The 15959-nt window shown below is 34.2% G+C and overlaps 2 protein-coding genes across 7 annotated transcripts in view; one reads left to right on the top strand and one right to left on the bottom strand.

Annotated features, from left to right (window-relative positions):
* LOC106133288 (pre-mRNA-splicing factor ATP-dependent RNA helicase PRP16) overlaps positions 1–15959 on the top strand; it is a 93175-nt gene that overhangs the window by 12813 nt on the left and 64403 nt on the right. The window contains exon 1 of one of the 5 annotated variants that reach the window (XM_060946560.1): positions 7231–7251. The exons of the other annotated variants lie outside the window; for them this stretch is intronic. The gene's annotated coding sequence lies outside the window, so the exon portion shown is untranslated. Of the gene's footprint in view, positions 1–7230; positions 7252–15959 lie in introns of those variants that run through there. 5 annotated transcript variants of the gene reach the window in all.
* On the bottom strand, positions 835–6382 carry LOC106133290 (uncharacterized). Of its 2 annotated transcripts, XR_001228561.2 has the most exons (5): positions 5833–6382; positions 5219–5394; positions 4286–4393; positions 3447–3542; positions 835–1743 (listed from the first exon to the last, which is right to left on the bottom strand). XR_001228561.2 is itself a non-coding variant. In XM_013332963.2 (4 exons), the coding sequence occupies exons 1-4, from the start codon at positions 6167–6169 to the stop codon at positions 1648–1650; spliced, it is 717 nt and encodes a 238-aa protein (XP_013188417.2). In that variant the 5' UTR covers positions 6170–6382; the 3' UTR covers positions 835–1647. The 2 variants fall into 2 exon arrangements, 1 of the variants encoding a protein (XP_013188417.2); XM_013332963.2 differs by lacking the exon at positions 3447–3542.

Raw genomic sequence — 15959 nt, 5'->3', positions numbered from 1 at the left:
ATACACACAAAAGGTCCAAACCGCTTGTAGAGATTGGTAATTTGGCGTGTAAATTGCATTAATAGAGGATCCCCCGATGTTGTGCCGTGTGGTTCCCGGCACCAATACAAAAAAGAATAGGACCGCTCCATCTCTTTCCCATGGATGTCGTAAAAGACGACTAAGGGATAGGCTTACAAACTTGGGATTCTTTTTTAGGCGATGGGCTAGCAACCTGTAGCTATTTGAATCTCAATTCTATCATTAAGCCAAATAACTGAACGTGGCCATTCAGTCTTTTCAAGACTGTTGGCTCTGTCTACCCCGCAAGGGATATAGACGTGACCATATGTATGTATCCGCCGATACTCTTACGTTATTTTTTCAATATTGATCAATTAAAGACGTCCTGGCAAAAGGTCAGGTCAAGAGTACCCGAAACCGCCGAGCTAGCATGCAGAGAGTTATGAATGTGGATGAAGCGAAAGAAGTATGCAGAGATCGTGGCAAGTGGAAAGGTGTATCTAGTCTCTGCCTACCCCTGCATGGTTTTCTGTATGTATGTATTTTTTTCTACATTTCTGAAGCTTAAATCCTCATCCTCCTCCTCATTATGTCTGGGGTCCCCGCCTGTAACTTCCAGGAATTGAGAAGTTAGATGGTTACTTGGAGCAACTTCTTTCTGACCTCTGTGCCTCTAGTAACCCGAGAAGGTTGTTGTTTTCCCAGATTTAATCATGGTGGGAAATTCCCTTGGAAGTAAATCTGGATATTCACATCCAGATTTCCATAAGATGTTTCCCTCGCCGTAAGATCACCATAGATTGGTAAAGGTGAATAATAATAGTCGAAAAATTGTCAATTAATCATTTATTTATAAAAAAAAATGCTTCATTATAAATAGAACATTAACTTAAGAGTAAAATACTCTCACAACAGTCAATATTTGATTGTCATAACATTAGGTCGCAAACAGTATGCTTCATAAGTTAAAAATACATTAATTAAACAACGTTTCAATACTTTTAAAAACTTCTATATACCGACCACGAAAGGTGATGTTTTTACTCTGAATAAAGACAGAACAATTTTCGTAGAAAACATCCTGTTGTCAATATTGTATTTTTCGCAGTCTAGTCGTTCTCATTTATACAACAATAATTTTCATAGAAAATCAAAACAGTCTTCTTATTCAGAAAAAAAATATTAAAGAAATACTCGTAAGACTAGGGTTGTCACTCTCAGACCATAAAAAATCCTCTTAATTATTATCGCTTATGTTAAGATTAAAGTATGATAAACATTGTAATATCAATAGATTAGAGCTTTATATCAAAGATTTAAAGTACAAGCCTAGGGGCGTCTTTTATCTTATCAGGAATGTTTTGGATACAAAATTTTGCAATTTAATATCGGAAAAGAGCGATTCAATAAGCGGAGCCAATCAGAAAGATGCGAAGAGAATACTGTCACAAAAGTAATAAGACAAAAAGGAAAAAAAAAATATGAGAATCGAATTGAAATTCAAAAAAGGAATATCCTTTCCGCTGTCAAAATAACGTTTGTAATTCAAAATTCAAATTAGACGTTGTCGATGTTCTTGGGCCTAGTCGGCCAGAAACAGGTGTAGCAGTTTTGTTTGCCAGCGCTGCCGCTGGCCAGTTGTACTCAGACGGACTTCGCCTTTTCCCTGCCTTGGTTTTGGCTTACGAGCATAACGCCCATGTTCATGCCGATGTTACCCCACTTGAGAGACTCGCTTATCTGAAACAATGAAATTGGACTATCAGTTGTGCAATTTCATTTGATGATTATACATAAAAATATACATATATTATCTATAAATAAATGTATACTTTAATTTAGAAAACGAATTTTTACTTTAAATAATATTTAACTAATATATTATTTAGAAATAAATGGATTAAGTTTTCGTGACTAAAATTAGTCAAATATTGTCAAAACTGTACACGCGTTCAAATTATTGTTTCTAATCTAAAATAATGACTTAGTCATAATATTCACTATTGTAACACATATCTTGCTAAAACCAATCACCATTACAAAATCTAAATACTACACAATACATAGATAAGTTTCAAGGAAAGTTAATAACATAAAATATAATAAACATATAATAATTTACATAACAGTTTGCTTACAGGATACATTCCTTTTGTTTTAAAAAGAGCTCTCGGCGACCATTTAAAATTTATCAGTCGGATTATATGCACATAATATTATACAGATATATTACCCACTGGTAAAAAAGAAGAAAGTCTTAATGTATTTGATTTTCAAAGCTATTTGTATATCTGTTTATTTAAAAAAAAAATTGAGAATTTTGTTTTACGAAACTTTTTTGTATTTTAATGTTATAATAACGCAAACTTGTGTCAGGAAATTCGGATTATGCAGTATAAAACAATTTTTATGTTCTTTTTGAGCTTAAAGTTATTTTTTTTTATCTTCTTAAAAGTGAAGCTAAAAATAAGAAATTACGCTTTATTTTATTAACAGCATGACATTGCTTGTTGTAACATGTTATCAATTGTTTAACAACCGTTTAATAGTAAATTATCCTATTGCGAAGCAACGCTTATCGTGATAGCCTCAATTATTTATTTGTCTTTGACTGGTTATTGCTTCATTTTCTATATGATCTTTATAAAATTTACCAATTTACAACGATTATCAAATCTTTAATTCCGTTTTCCAATGGTTTTTCATTAATGCCTTATATTTTTATACATAGAGTTCCTATTGTATATTTTTAATGTATTTTTTCTTTCCGTTTGACTCGGTGTCTTGTTGTATAGAATAATAGCAATTGTTGAAGTAGAATATTAATTAGAATGACTTCATTATTGATACAAGTGCAGACGCCATTACATAAATTTACACGATGAAAAAAATTTGTTCTCCTAAAATCGAAATTTAACTGAATCAAGCTTTTCAATGTAATGAGTTTGATTTGTTTTCAATAAATAAAACATGAAATAATAATAAAATCTTGTTAATAGAAATAAATATGTATTTAACGGATTAATGAACATGTTTATCTGTTTCCGCGTCAGACAATCATAATTCTTAATTCACATGTCAGTCACATATAGTAATCATCGCGTTTTCTAGATAATTGTCGATTAAAATTCCCGAGCTGATATTAATTTTCAATATCGCGTGTCTTTTAAACAGCTGAAGGCAGATCAAGCGTAAAATTTTTGTTCCAATCGCGTAGGACATGTAATCAATGAAATTGGTTGCATCGCATTATTTCATTAAAACAATATTTATTAATATGATGGGGCGTTCTGGTTCTTTGTTGTATTTTTTTTTTCTGAATTCTCTAAAATACACACCTTATTTGTATTAGACATGTTATTACTGTTTTAAGGTTTACACATACAATAGGGGCACATCGAAATCCGGTATCTCAAACCATTGAGTAAAATTCAAAACCTCACCGGTGTTATTGATGCCAGCTGAAAGTGTCCAAAGCGCCTCAACGATTACCATCAAAAGATGATAATCATGGGTGTTTTCGACGTCGTTAAGCTGATCTGTAACAAAATTGCTACTTTTTGCGATCTCTTTTTTTTATTCGTCGATCCCTTCATGCATTGCTCCCTTGATGTATGACCGCCGCCGCCTCCGCAGAACCAAGTTTTCAATGTATCACGAGCCCCATCGGAATTACCATAATGCGTTGACATTCACATAAGCGGTTTTAATCGTACAACACAAGAAAACTGCCATTACATCTCGCACATGGAGAGAGTAGAAGGTGACATCAAGCGTTGTAAGGACAGCTTTGATTTTTAAACAATTGAAATGTAGCATGCTTTTGAAAACCTCTAGAAGATTTCCTTCCAGATAAAATCAATGACTTAATGATATCGATGATTTGGATGTATTTGATTATGAAAAATATCCCAATTGAATTTATGTATATGTTCCGTGAAATAATTTTGAACGGGAAAAGCAACGAAATTATATTGTACGTCGATGCACTAGACTCGAACGGTATTGATTCTTTTTGTAATTAGTTCTCGATAAAAAATATGACAGCTCAGCCACTCGGTTGATAATTAAAGTGAACATTTTATCTTGAACAAGACAACAAATTTAGTAATTGTATCTCAGTTAAATAAAAAGGAATAATATATATATAATTCCTGATTGGTTTGTACTGCGTCTTTGACAAAACTATAGTTAACATAAATCAACCGTGTAACTAACACTGGTTTTAGAATATTCGTTGAAAAAGAAAAAGAAATTTAGGAACTAATTTTGAAAAATTTACCTGTCTCATGCGAGCTTCTTGCGGCGTTTCTCCATAGCGACACCAGTGGACGAAATGCAGTGTATTATGCCAGTTCCTCTCGAACCTTGACTTAGTTGCCATATCCAGCTGCAATCAGTAGAAGCTCCTTAGTAGCCGTTCCACTGTTCACTGTGACGTCACAGTGGCCAAGGAACGAAAGCCCCACGAGACTTTCGCTATCTGAAATGAGAGGTTTCCAATTCTGACGCAAGCCTACGCATTTGAAGAAAATTTGAAGAAAGAACTTGCAAGTTCGATAGACAAAAATGATATACCATCAAAGGTCTGAATTCATTCATGCACTAAAACAGCTCAGTTACAAGTTGATGAGATTTTAGAACGCAATGGTTAGTTTTAAATTGGATTGTCTGTAAATAGTAGACTTGAAAGTCAATGAACCGTTAAAACTCAATCTTGATACTGTAACGCATCTGTTACTTAATAGGAATGACTAATTTACATGAATTGAGGTCGTCCACAATGTACGAGTAAATTTAATAGGACATAATGTATTTGAACACACTTCGACAAGGATTGTTTATGAATCTAATTAGGTTAAGCTGTGTTATTTGTAATTGCATCTGATGACGCGAAGTTGCAAAAGGTTAGGAAACAAATCTCGTGACTAGACATTTCTGTCGTCATTTCAAAGGCTATCGTCGAAGTTGAAGGTTGTTAAATTGTAAACAAATGAAACGTACTCGAGCTTTGATATTTCATTTGTAAAAATCTCATTATAATGCAATTAATTGATTGCAAAATGATTTAATAGTTTGATGTAACTAAGCTGTGGGACGTTGTTATAACAACTTTATAACAAAAATTTCACGGACAGTGTTACGAAAATTTTTGGGGACTTTAAGGAATTGGAACCTTTCTATCTTTGCCACTTTAACCTTTTCATATAATTACCTTCGCTCTGATGTCTTTTTCATTGTTGGGTGTCTCCTGTTTGTCGTCAACATTGTTGATACGAATCACAGAATCCTTTTTCCAAAAGGCACCCAGTGTAGTCTTGACGACTCGTTTCCTTACACCTTTCTGTTGAACGGTGTACACTTCTATCTGTTCCGGGTTCTTTGTTTTTTCTGTTGACAAATTTGGTTTATGTTAGAATTGATGCTTTGTACTTCGGTGGGGTAATGCGATAAGATAAGGAACTTTCATGTCATGACTTGATCTTTTTGTGTCAAGGAAATCAAGTAATTTTTGTTGTTTATCATGTCATACGAAATTAATGCTCTATGCAGCAAGAATAAGACCAACAGGACATCGTTGAAGGTCGGCAATCAGAATCCGTTGATGTAATTACGAGGGGCGTGTGGACGCGACACAATGAATTATGTACAAATTCTATTCTGCAGGCGTCGGCTTTACGCGCGGCCGTGACCAATCGTGCCAAGCCAACTTTAATATTGTTCCAACTCCCTAGCGTAGCGCACGTCTCGTCGCCCTAAATACATTTCGATAACTTTCGATTTACAAGGCTGGTTGAATTTAAAAAATAATGTTGTAGATACACTTACCTTTACCCTTCTTCCACATGGCAATTGCGTACATATGATAGTCTGGTGACAGTGTAGAGTCTGGCGGCAATGGGTCCTCCGCTCTGACTTCAAGTACGAATCCTGACTCGAGGACAGCGCACAATATGTTCTGTTCATCATGTTTAAACCACTTGGTCTCGCGGAGTTTGTGAATAGCCACTGAGGATCCGAAACGGGGTTTCTTCGGCGCGAACAGTGCTTGGGCTTGGCTCCCGAAACGTGACAAGAGCCCCTTCACCGTCGGCGGCGACGCGAGGCTCTTTTCGGGCGGCTTGATCTGCTGGAAACTCCGGCAGGTCACGAACCTCGCTTCCATTGAACCCTCTCCTCTCTCAAATTCACGAGATAATCCTCTCCCACTTAACTGTTGCGAAGTTGATGTTCGTCTGGCCGTCAGCGCGGCAAAATACTCTCACTCGTGAAATCGCGTTTACAAGCAACACTTTCACAATTTGCTGCGCGTGGTTTTGTTATCACAGGAGCGTAGAGCTACACGGCTGCGTTGTAACGTAAGACGCGGCGCGCGTGTGGGAGCCGGCTTATATACGGCCGGAGGGGGGGCTGGGCGGGCGCGCGGGACTGCTCTTGGTTGACCTCACTAGTGATGGGTATGCGTGAGCGATAACGAATAACGGCTAAGCTGCTAATTTGTTGAGACGTGCTTTTTATAGGGTATGGTAAAATGTCAGGGACGAATAATTTATTTGAAATTACTGAAAATCGGTAACGCGAGTCTATTTTAATTGTTTATTTTTTAACATGCTTTGAAGTTTGTTGTTCTTTAGAATTACATTATTGGAGTTAATTTAATTCCGCCTAGAATAATTGTAGATTTGTTTACTCTCTTTTAATAATTCTTTGTTACGATAACTGTGTACTCTACAAAGGTATAGTTTTTACATTTGTTGGCACTTAACCTTATTAATGCACTGAGTTAAGTATATTACTGGGATCATGTAAAAGTGAAAAAAAAACAGTGTAAAACATAAAAATGACTCAGTTATTTGATATGAATGAAGATTTTATCTACTTAAAGTACTTCTGGTTGCAGTAAAGTGGGTCAAAGACAAACAAATTTTTTCACCAATGTACTGTAATTTAAATGTAGAGCTTGTAGAGTCAGCCCTTAACTTGAACTTGGCTCTACATTGGATCTAACAAGTTTTTGATACTGCAATCCATAGGTTATGTTATTTTTTGCAAAATTTAACTAATGCTTTTTGCTGTATCATCTTTACGTCTGCCTCGCAAATTAACAAGTTATCGTTATCGTTAAGCTCCACACTCGGGTTCCGTTGCATCGAGCTTGACCTCACTCAACTGTCGGCCCCCCCCTCTCGCGTCCCCCGCTCCTTCCCCCCACCCTCCCCGCACCGACATGCCGGCGCCAACCGGCAGGTATGTTTTTTCTCGTTTTAATTTAACAAGTCGTGCTATAATTAAATATCAGATAACCGTTAATCTAAGACGTAATGAATCATAATATGGCGCTTGTTTTGTTGATGTTGTTATTTGGGATTGCCTCGCCGTGTTGATTTGCCAGCTAAGCGTCACTGGAATGGGGTTATAAATGTGTGGGAATGAGAAGGAACATACGCCCCTTACGGTTCAGGAATAAAGACTTAAATATTGGTCATTTTTCAAAACTAGTGTAAAACTAACTATAGTGCACTGTGGTTCCCGGCCCCACTCTATATCTTTCCCATTGATGTCGTAAAAGGCGACTAAGGGATAGGCTTACAAACTTGGGATTCTTTTCTAGACGATGGGCTAGCAACCTGTCACTATTTGAATCTCAATTCTATAATTAAGCCAAATAGCTGAACGTGGCCATTTAGTCTTTTCAAGACTGTTGGCTCTGTCTACCCCGCAAGGGATATAGACGTGACCATATGTATTTATGTATGTATGTTGTTCAAAACCTTTAAGATAAATTATACAAACAAAAATATATATTTCTGTTTGTAAGCAAAATTGTTTCTCGAAAACGACCGAAAGCATAAACGACGATAATAAAGCACTCGTAGAGGCTTTAACCAATTTTATAATGAAATTGATAGAATGTTATGAAACATGTTTAATTTATGATCCAACACGAAGTCACACCTCATGACATATTTTTATGGGTTGCACAGTTCAGTGACTATAAATAGGAGTATCTATAAATAGCTGTTATAAATACCTTAATATTGATTCAACGATCAAGTTGCTTAGAAAAGATTAACTGACAAGTTATTTCCTTGTTGTTTGCGTTAATGTACGTTGTTATTCAATAAACAAGGTCGACTAAGGTGTTTTTAAAAATTCACATTCCAGAAAGATCTACAATTCACATTATTCGCGGTGTATGTTTTTAAGATTACTTTAATAAAATACCCAAACTAATCTAATATGGCAGATTTTAATGAGACTTACTACTGTAGGTCCTTAAACCCTGCACCTTAAATAAAATATAATAACCGAAAAAATAAGAATTTAGCATAAACTAATAGTTATTTAAAAAAAAAACGACTAACCTACCAACCTATCACTATTTGAATCTCAATTCTACCATAAAACCGAGCAGCTGAATCAGTATTTTCAAGACTCTGTCTACCCCGTAAGGGATATGGACGTGACTATATGTATGTATTTATGTTTTAAAAGAAATAACATATTTAACAAAGCGTCGGATGTGTCGGTTTGAACTCCTACAAACGAAGCTTAAGTAGAACTTGAGTAAGTACAATGGTATGTACGTACTTACGATCGTGTAGGCTTTGTATACTACCGAGGCCGACCACACAGCTTCCGACATGTCTCGGAAGAGGCTGATGAATGGAACATTAAATTGAGACGATAAATCAACATCATCTGCAGATGTTGATTTTCCAGATCAATAATGATTAAGAAGTTAACCACAGTTTAAAAAATTAACAGGTCTACAAATAATACAGGTATTAAACGCGCACGCAAGCTTTACAAGTTCAGATGTCGATTTTTGTATTAAAAAAAAAGTGTTTAATTTATTAGCTTCATACGTCTCGATGTAATTTTATAAATGTGTTTAAAGAAAATCTAAAGTATATTTCTATAGAGCCAGTGAATAAATAAAAGTATTTTTTTTAATACTTTTTTCGTTTTTCTCATGAAGCAAAACGTGATATTCACAAAATGTATAAATCTTAATTTATCGTTAAACCCATAACGTGTAGATGTTAATTAGTATATCATCCAAATACAATGCTAATTCACACGTAGACACGTTTCACAAATTCTCGTCAATTTACATGTGGGCCAGTAAGGAGTTGTGTCACGTTTTAGTATAATATGTAACATTATCAATTGTTCCATTGATATTGATTTTATTGATTTGAGTATTATTGATTGAAGTATCTTTTTAGAGCTTTAGGTGTGAATTTCCATAGGAATGTGCCACAGGTATTGTGATTTGCGTTGTTTTAAAAGAGAATCAATGTCCGGCCACAAAAAGGTACATCTATACTAATATTATAAAGCTCAAGAGTTTGTTTTGTTTGTTTGTTTGTTTGTTTGTTTAAACGCGCTAATCTCAGAAACTACTGAACCGATTTGAATAATTCTTTCACTGTTAGATAGTCTATTTATCGAGGAAGGCTATAGGCTACATTTTATCCCGGATTTCCTAAGGGAAACGTCAACAATGCAGGTGAAAGTTGAATGAGTCGGCCATCTGCGAGCTTTCCACGCAAACGCTGCGCAAACCAACAAAGATATAGTAAAACAATGTACTAAAGATGTGAAGTACTCATTTTTTGCCACAAAAAAGTCCGCGAGAGCATATATCTATCTCTTAAGGTTTACTTACAATAACCACTTTATTGTTCATTTTTTAAGATTATTTTTTCATTATAAACATAAGTTATTTTGAAACCAATTTTCTTTAATTCAGTATTAATCCTTATCCAAATAAATATGTTTATTAATTTCGGCTTTTCATGTAGACTAAAATTGCCATTTACAGTATATAAATCAGACGAATAGGTTTTGAGATATAGTCGTTATAAGCAATTTGCAGCGAAACATTTAATACGGCGAACCAGCGTTCTTTCTAATACGCGTGACCGCCTGACCTATTAGCAGCTATAATTGATAAAGCCGAGGAGGATGTTTGCAAAAATAAATATGATGCCCAAAATAACTATTCCACGCGGACGAAGTCGCGGGCACAGCTAGTCTCTTTATATGAGTCTTGTAAATTCAACAGTGTAAGAAATGTTGGAACGGTAGACTACCTTTTTTTACACTGTTGAATATACAGAACAATAATTTTTTTTTAATATATAATTTGCGTTTTGTTAACTATTCAGACTCTATTACTCGCACATTCTTTGAATCCATTTTGTTGGTTCATAAAATGTATGAAACACTAAGGAAAAGAAGCCATTTCAATGTTGCTTCTAATAACTTTATTCCAAAAAATAAATCCAGTTCTGCAATTTTGATATTAAAATATGTTGATGACTTGGAAACCGGTTCAAAAATGCTTTAAGACTACATCAACAATCTGGTTTGCCTTGATAAAACCGTAAAAATAGGCAGGCCTCTTAAGTGACTCAACAGAAAACCATTGCGCGTAACATGTTTTATGCTTATTGTAATTTAGGGCCCAGAAGGTCGCGAATCTTTGCACCTGTTATTATAATAAGACCTTAAAATTATACATTTCCTACGCCAAAAATATAATTGGATTTCTCTATTACTACTACTATTTAGGTGTCTTAACTTTTTAACTACCTACGTGATATAAAATTTAAATTATTTGTTTTTACTTTCTTTTCATTGTATATAATGTTCCATTCCACATCGTGAGGAAACCTGCACATTCAAGCAACTGGTTGCGGAGGACTTGCAAAGGTTGTGGAGGTGAGATGGAAGTCGCTTCGTCTAAAAACTTAAGTCACCCAATCCAGGATCCATGGTCATAGGCATACCCAAGGCTCCTCTCCAGAGAGGTGAGGATGCAACCGGGACTAAAGCCAGGAGGAAGAATGTTACATTAAATCGTTTTTGTCAAATTTTAATTTCGCTCACAATATTTCTAACTTAGAAGTTACAATGAAAAACTAAAATTATTTATTATCATTAAAAATAATGTCAGCTCTATACCATTCTCAATAATCAGCTTGCCCCAGACTATCTTAAAAAAGACTTCCAACTATTAAGTTCTACTCACGAAAAAGTCCTACGTTCTTCAAATAAGTTAACTCTTGCTATCCCTTTTCACCGTACAGGTATTGCCTCCAATTCTTTCGCCGTTATGGCTGTTAGGCTCTGGAATTCACTTCCTGAGTCCATCAGGACATCCCCAAGTCGTTCTAGTTTCAAATCGCGGGTATACAGGTTTTTCTTGAGTCGCGAGGGTATTTAATATCGCCTTTTCACTCATTTCGGTAATCGCTGCACCTATTTATTTATGTATATTGTTTATCTATTGTAGTTTTTATGTATGTATATTATAATTATTTTATTTTATATTTTGTGTAGGTATAAATATATTTATTTAGTTTAACCCCACATTAAGTTCTCTGTAAGACCCAATGGTTGACTGGTAGATAATGCTTCTAGCATTAAGTCCGCCAATTGTGCTATACATTTGTAATTTGTGCCATGAAGTTTAAATAAATAAATAAATAATTCACTATCGAATTTAAAATCAATTGATATAATTTTTCAATGCCAATGGAATGCGGTTTGTTTAGCATATTGGGATTCTTCGAATTCGAACATGTTTCTAGCGCCGAGATTTCCCCATTTAGTAGTAGTAGTAGAGTATACTTTGATAACATGTTTGCTGATACATTATTGACGTAAGCGTCTTCGATTTAAATTAATGATTTTCTCCTGATAAATAATTAAAAACTTTTTGATGCAGATTTACTGCAAGCTATCTTTTCGTTTGACAATTATACCTGTCTTAATTTTGGTAACGTATTAACGTTTAGAAGAATTTTAAACTTTTGTAGTACCTGTAGCAATTTTTAAATTGTTTTAACTTTTTGTATTCTGTTTTTTTTTTTGGATAGAAATAAAAAGTTAGGTTCTAGAAAGAAGAAGAGTATAAATATTATCATTATTTATTCATTTTCAAAGCAACTCTCATGCTCCGAATGTTTAAAATTTTTCATAAGCTTAGTTCAAGGCTTCAAACATCAGTCAGTCAGATCAAAATTTGGAAAAATAAGGGAAAATTACTGAAGACTAGGTTTAATCATTTGAGCTAGATTTTATCGATAGTGATAAAAGTGACAGGAGCACTCATTGGAAAGAGCGATTGCTTATCACGGTTGTTTACCTGTAGCTCTTTCGAGAAGGTGTCGATTCGTTCAAGAGATGACGGAAGATTTATAATTGTTTAGGATGTCGTTTGAAATAAGGATAATAATGTTGTAATTTATGTATGTATGTACGTACGAATTCAAAATATGAATCATGACATCAGATGACAAAAGGCCTAAAATGTGGGTGCAAGTTTAAACATAGATGATGAAATGGTAAAGGCCAGTACAACACGAAAGATGTTTGCGTTCACAAGAATCTCAAAATGAAATTGCTTCAATCTCATAACCGTTAAACTAAATAAAATAAGAATAATAACGAAATATAATAATGTATACATTTTGGTTCGCCTTTCTATAGTAATTAATCTTGTTGTTCAAACCTTGTAAATGTCAAGTTAAGCGCTTACAATATTGAGAATGTAATATACAATATTTACCTCATCAAGATCCTGTTTTATATGCGATTGAAAAGTGATTGTGTCTAATTGAACATAATGATAAATAACTTTCAGAATTTCGTTTAAAATCATATGTATGTAGGTATTATCATCAGTAAATAAGCATTTGTGAATCACATAATGCACTCGTTCTTGAATCATATTTTTTTTATTGGAAATGTAATATACTTATAGGAAAAACAAAAGATTCATAGTTTCTTATTAATTTATTAAGAATTTTTACACCTTAATGACTATTAGGTATACTATACAATTTATTTCCAACATGGGTTGTTTTTAATTTAATGAAAAAGATGACTCTTTTTCTCAATTCTTTTCTCAATTCTATTGATAGCATAGAGGCTTAGGGCATTTATATACAATAAAAAAAAACACGAGGCTCCTATATTAGACATAGGAGATCATCTTATAAACAAACATATTTAATATACTTTGATCTTGTTAACATAAATGAGTAGGTCTGTGGAGTGTAAGCTAAGCATCACAAAAAATATTTTTAAGTTCCTTTTAAATAGACGCGTCGTTTCTGTTTCAAGGGTGTATTTTTGTTCTTTTACGTCAAAACTAGAGTTATACCACATCACTTATCTTGTGGTTAGACTTAAAAGGTGCTTTTTTTTAAATTTCAAAATATATATATTTATACATTTTTGGAAAATTACATACATTCAACAGTGGTATTTTCGGTGTAAAAGTAATATGTCAAACCAGCATTTCACCTAATTCTTTCAAAAGTTTGTTACAACAAGACGGTATCTCCTACTTTCAAGCATTGGTAAACATAGTCATTTGCCAAAATCTAGTCGAAAAAATTCCTCTTTTATCTAATAAACCTACAGTTATCACATGGCAAGGCGCCAATTTTAATACCCATTTAATAAATTTGTCACAATATGATCGATCGCGATGTGTTATCGTTATTGTTATCTTTAATTATTGTCTTAACTAATCAACACGTGTTTTATCACGTTTTTTTTAATTTGTCAACTCTTTTCTTCAAATATAAAATCACGCCTCTTTCCCGGAGAACTACATCTTTCCAATTGCCATTGCGGCAATCTCCCTTTCGTTTCATTCACTTTTATAAGTATCTTCATGCAAGCTCGTCGATTTAGGTAAAGTACGATTAACCTGACCGTCCTTTTGGTTTTGAAAATCCATTATTTGATGAGACATTTTATTTAGCATAGTAAAGATTATTGTATCATCATTGTTAGATCAGAACTGGTGTGTCCTTGGCGATTCTCATCGCATTGCATCATTATACTATCTTTCAAGTCCAATGCACTATATTTACGTGTATCGGTCACGCGTTTCCTATCATTCCAGGTAGGTTCTTATATGATTTTGTTTTTTTTTTACATAATCCTTTATTTATTATTATGAATAATATACTTAAAAAAACAATAATTTCAAGTCGTTTTGTAATTGAAGTACAACAGATCTAATTAGGCAATGTCACACACATTACCGATAATTGCAGACATTTCACCGTTAATTTCCTTTCACATTTCATTGCAATCTTCATTACTTAATGCGTATTCAACAAATTTGTTATTTAATAGCAGTAAACCGCCGTGTGGTTTCCGGCACCAATACAAAAAAGAATAGGACCACTCCATCTCTTTCCCATGGATGTCGTAAAAGCCGACTAAGGGGTAGGCTTATAAACTTGGGATTCTCCTTTTAGGCGATGGGCTAGCAACCTGTCACTATTTGAATCTCAATCCTATCTTAAAGCCAAATAGCTGAACGTGGCCTATCAGTCTTTACAAGACTGTAGGCTCTGTCTGCCCCGCAAGGGATATAGACGTGATTGTATGTATGTATGTATGTAACCGTTAACGTTATTTGGCAAAACGGTTACATCTCGTTCGGCTTACTGCGGAGTTTTATTCGTGCATTTGGTCACGTAGGTTGAGCCTCGCCCAGCCCTTTTATTCTGATTTTGCACTTTATATCTATTTACATTAGGCGCGTTTTCATTGTTCAATTTATTCTTAGTAGGTTACATACTCAGGTGGACCGGTGGGTCCCATTGCGAGATTAACCTTTTGTAAAGTTAGTAAGTGAATAGGCGGAATTGGTACATGTTTTATTGGTTTATCACTCCGAGAACTCTTATTACGAGTATGACAAGAACAACGTTTTACTTGACATATTTTTGTTCGGAATTTCTATACTTCATTTCTTAATTTTTTTTCATAATAATGCTCACACATTTATGAGTTTCGGATCTTTTTAATATTATGAATGGGTATAGAGATAATAATTCATAGAGGAAAATCTGAATGATGAGTTTATCGAATATACCCGAACCGATCCCTAATTCTTAATTGAATACATAGTGAGTCATTTTCAAACTTACTCGTTTGTAAGTAATGTCTTCGTAAATAAAATGTCGTGTCAATTATAGTTGACGCATTATTTACTCGTAATTTAGAAGCACTACAACTAAGATTAAAATGTTTTGTAGATGTGAAAAGTCCGTCAAAGAAAGATTTTCCGTAATTCTTTGAATCAACATTCCTGTTTAAATAATGTTGTTTAAGACCAAAAGATCCCTTATTTTGTTCCACTTGATCCCTTCTAAGGTACCAATAGTCTACCAATATTTTTCATTTTCCTATTATTTTCTGATTATCTAATGACTTTTTGAGTGCGTGTTTTATCTGGTCTTAATTAACTCTTGTTCTGACCAAACGCACGTATACACTCCCGTTTGACCAACATGCTGCTGCGTCTGCGAAATTTTTGAACACTTTTTCTGGGTCGCACAGTCTTTTGCTTTTCATAGCGCATTTCAATTTGCATTCTAAGCTCCAGAACTTGAAGGTCTAACTAAAATGCTAAAAATTTCTTTACATACAAGGTCTTTTAGTTTCCATTGCATGGCCTTCTTTATCTTACCAGAGCAGTGTAGGAACTCTAAAGTTAAGAAGTCAGTGGCCAGTTAGGGAAGAAAATGTATGTATGCACTTTATTTAGGACATCTTAATTTCTGTGTCAGTGTACTAAATGTATCCCAATCAGGTTAAATCAAGGTCATTTTCGTACTAGTGTGATTTGTATTATTTATTGTATTACGAGTACACAAAATTCCATTTAAATTGAAGTATTATAACACTAGGAAACTTAAGGGTTTAAGTCATAGAAAATAATGTTGTCTTTATTTACGTCTCCCGCTTTACTGAACATGTCTAGATCATAATTATGCCACCACATTTCCTGCGAACAATAGCTGTGAATCACAGTGCAAATGGTGTAAATTAAACCTTGAGAAATAATTCTTTACTTATTTTTAGACGTAGCAGCTTCTAGATTTTAATTGACTAAGACTAGTTTTCTT

Source organism: Amyelois transitella, chromosome 11 (genome assembly GCF_032362555.1).
Source record: "Amyelois transitella isolate CPQ chromosome 11, ilAmyTran1.1, whole genome shotgun sequence".
Taxonomy (NCBI): Eukaryota; Metazoa; Arthropoda; class Insecta; order Lepidoptera; family Pyralidae; genus Amyelois; species Amyelois transitella.
This window is presented reverse-complemented; position numbering and strand designations above follow the sequence as displayed.

What these genes read in the sequence shown, in the direction of transcription:
- LOC106133290 (XM_013332963.2), bottom strand. Translation starts at nt 6,169, where the DNA reads ATGGAAGCGAGGTTCGTGACCTGCCGGAGTTTCCAGCAGATCAAGCCG. An exon ending in CATGTGGAAGAAGGGTAAAG is followed by an intron (nt 5,395 to 5,832) that starts GTAAGTGTATCT and finishes ATTTGTCAACAG; the next exon opens with AAAAAACAAAGAACCCGGAA. An exon ending in AAAAAGACATCAGAGCGAAG is followed by an intron (nt 4,394 to 5,218) that starts GTAATTATATGA and finishes TACTGATTGCAG; the next exon opens with CTGGATATGGCAACTAAGTC.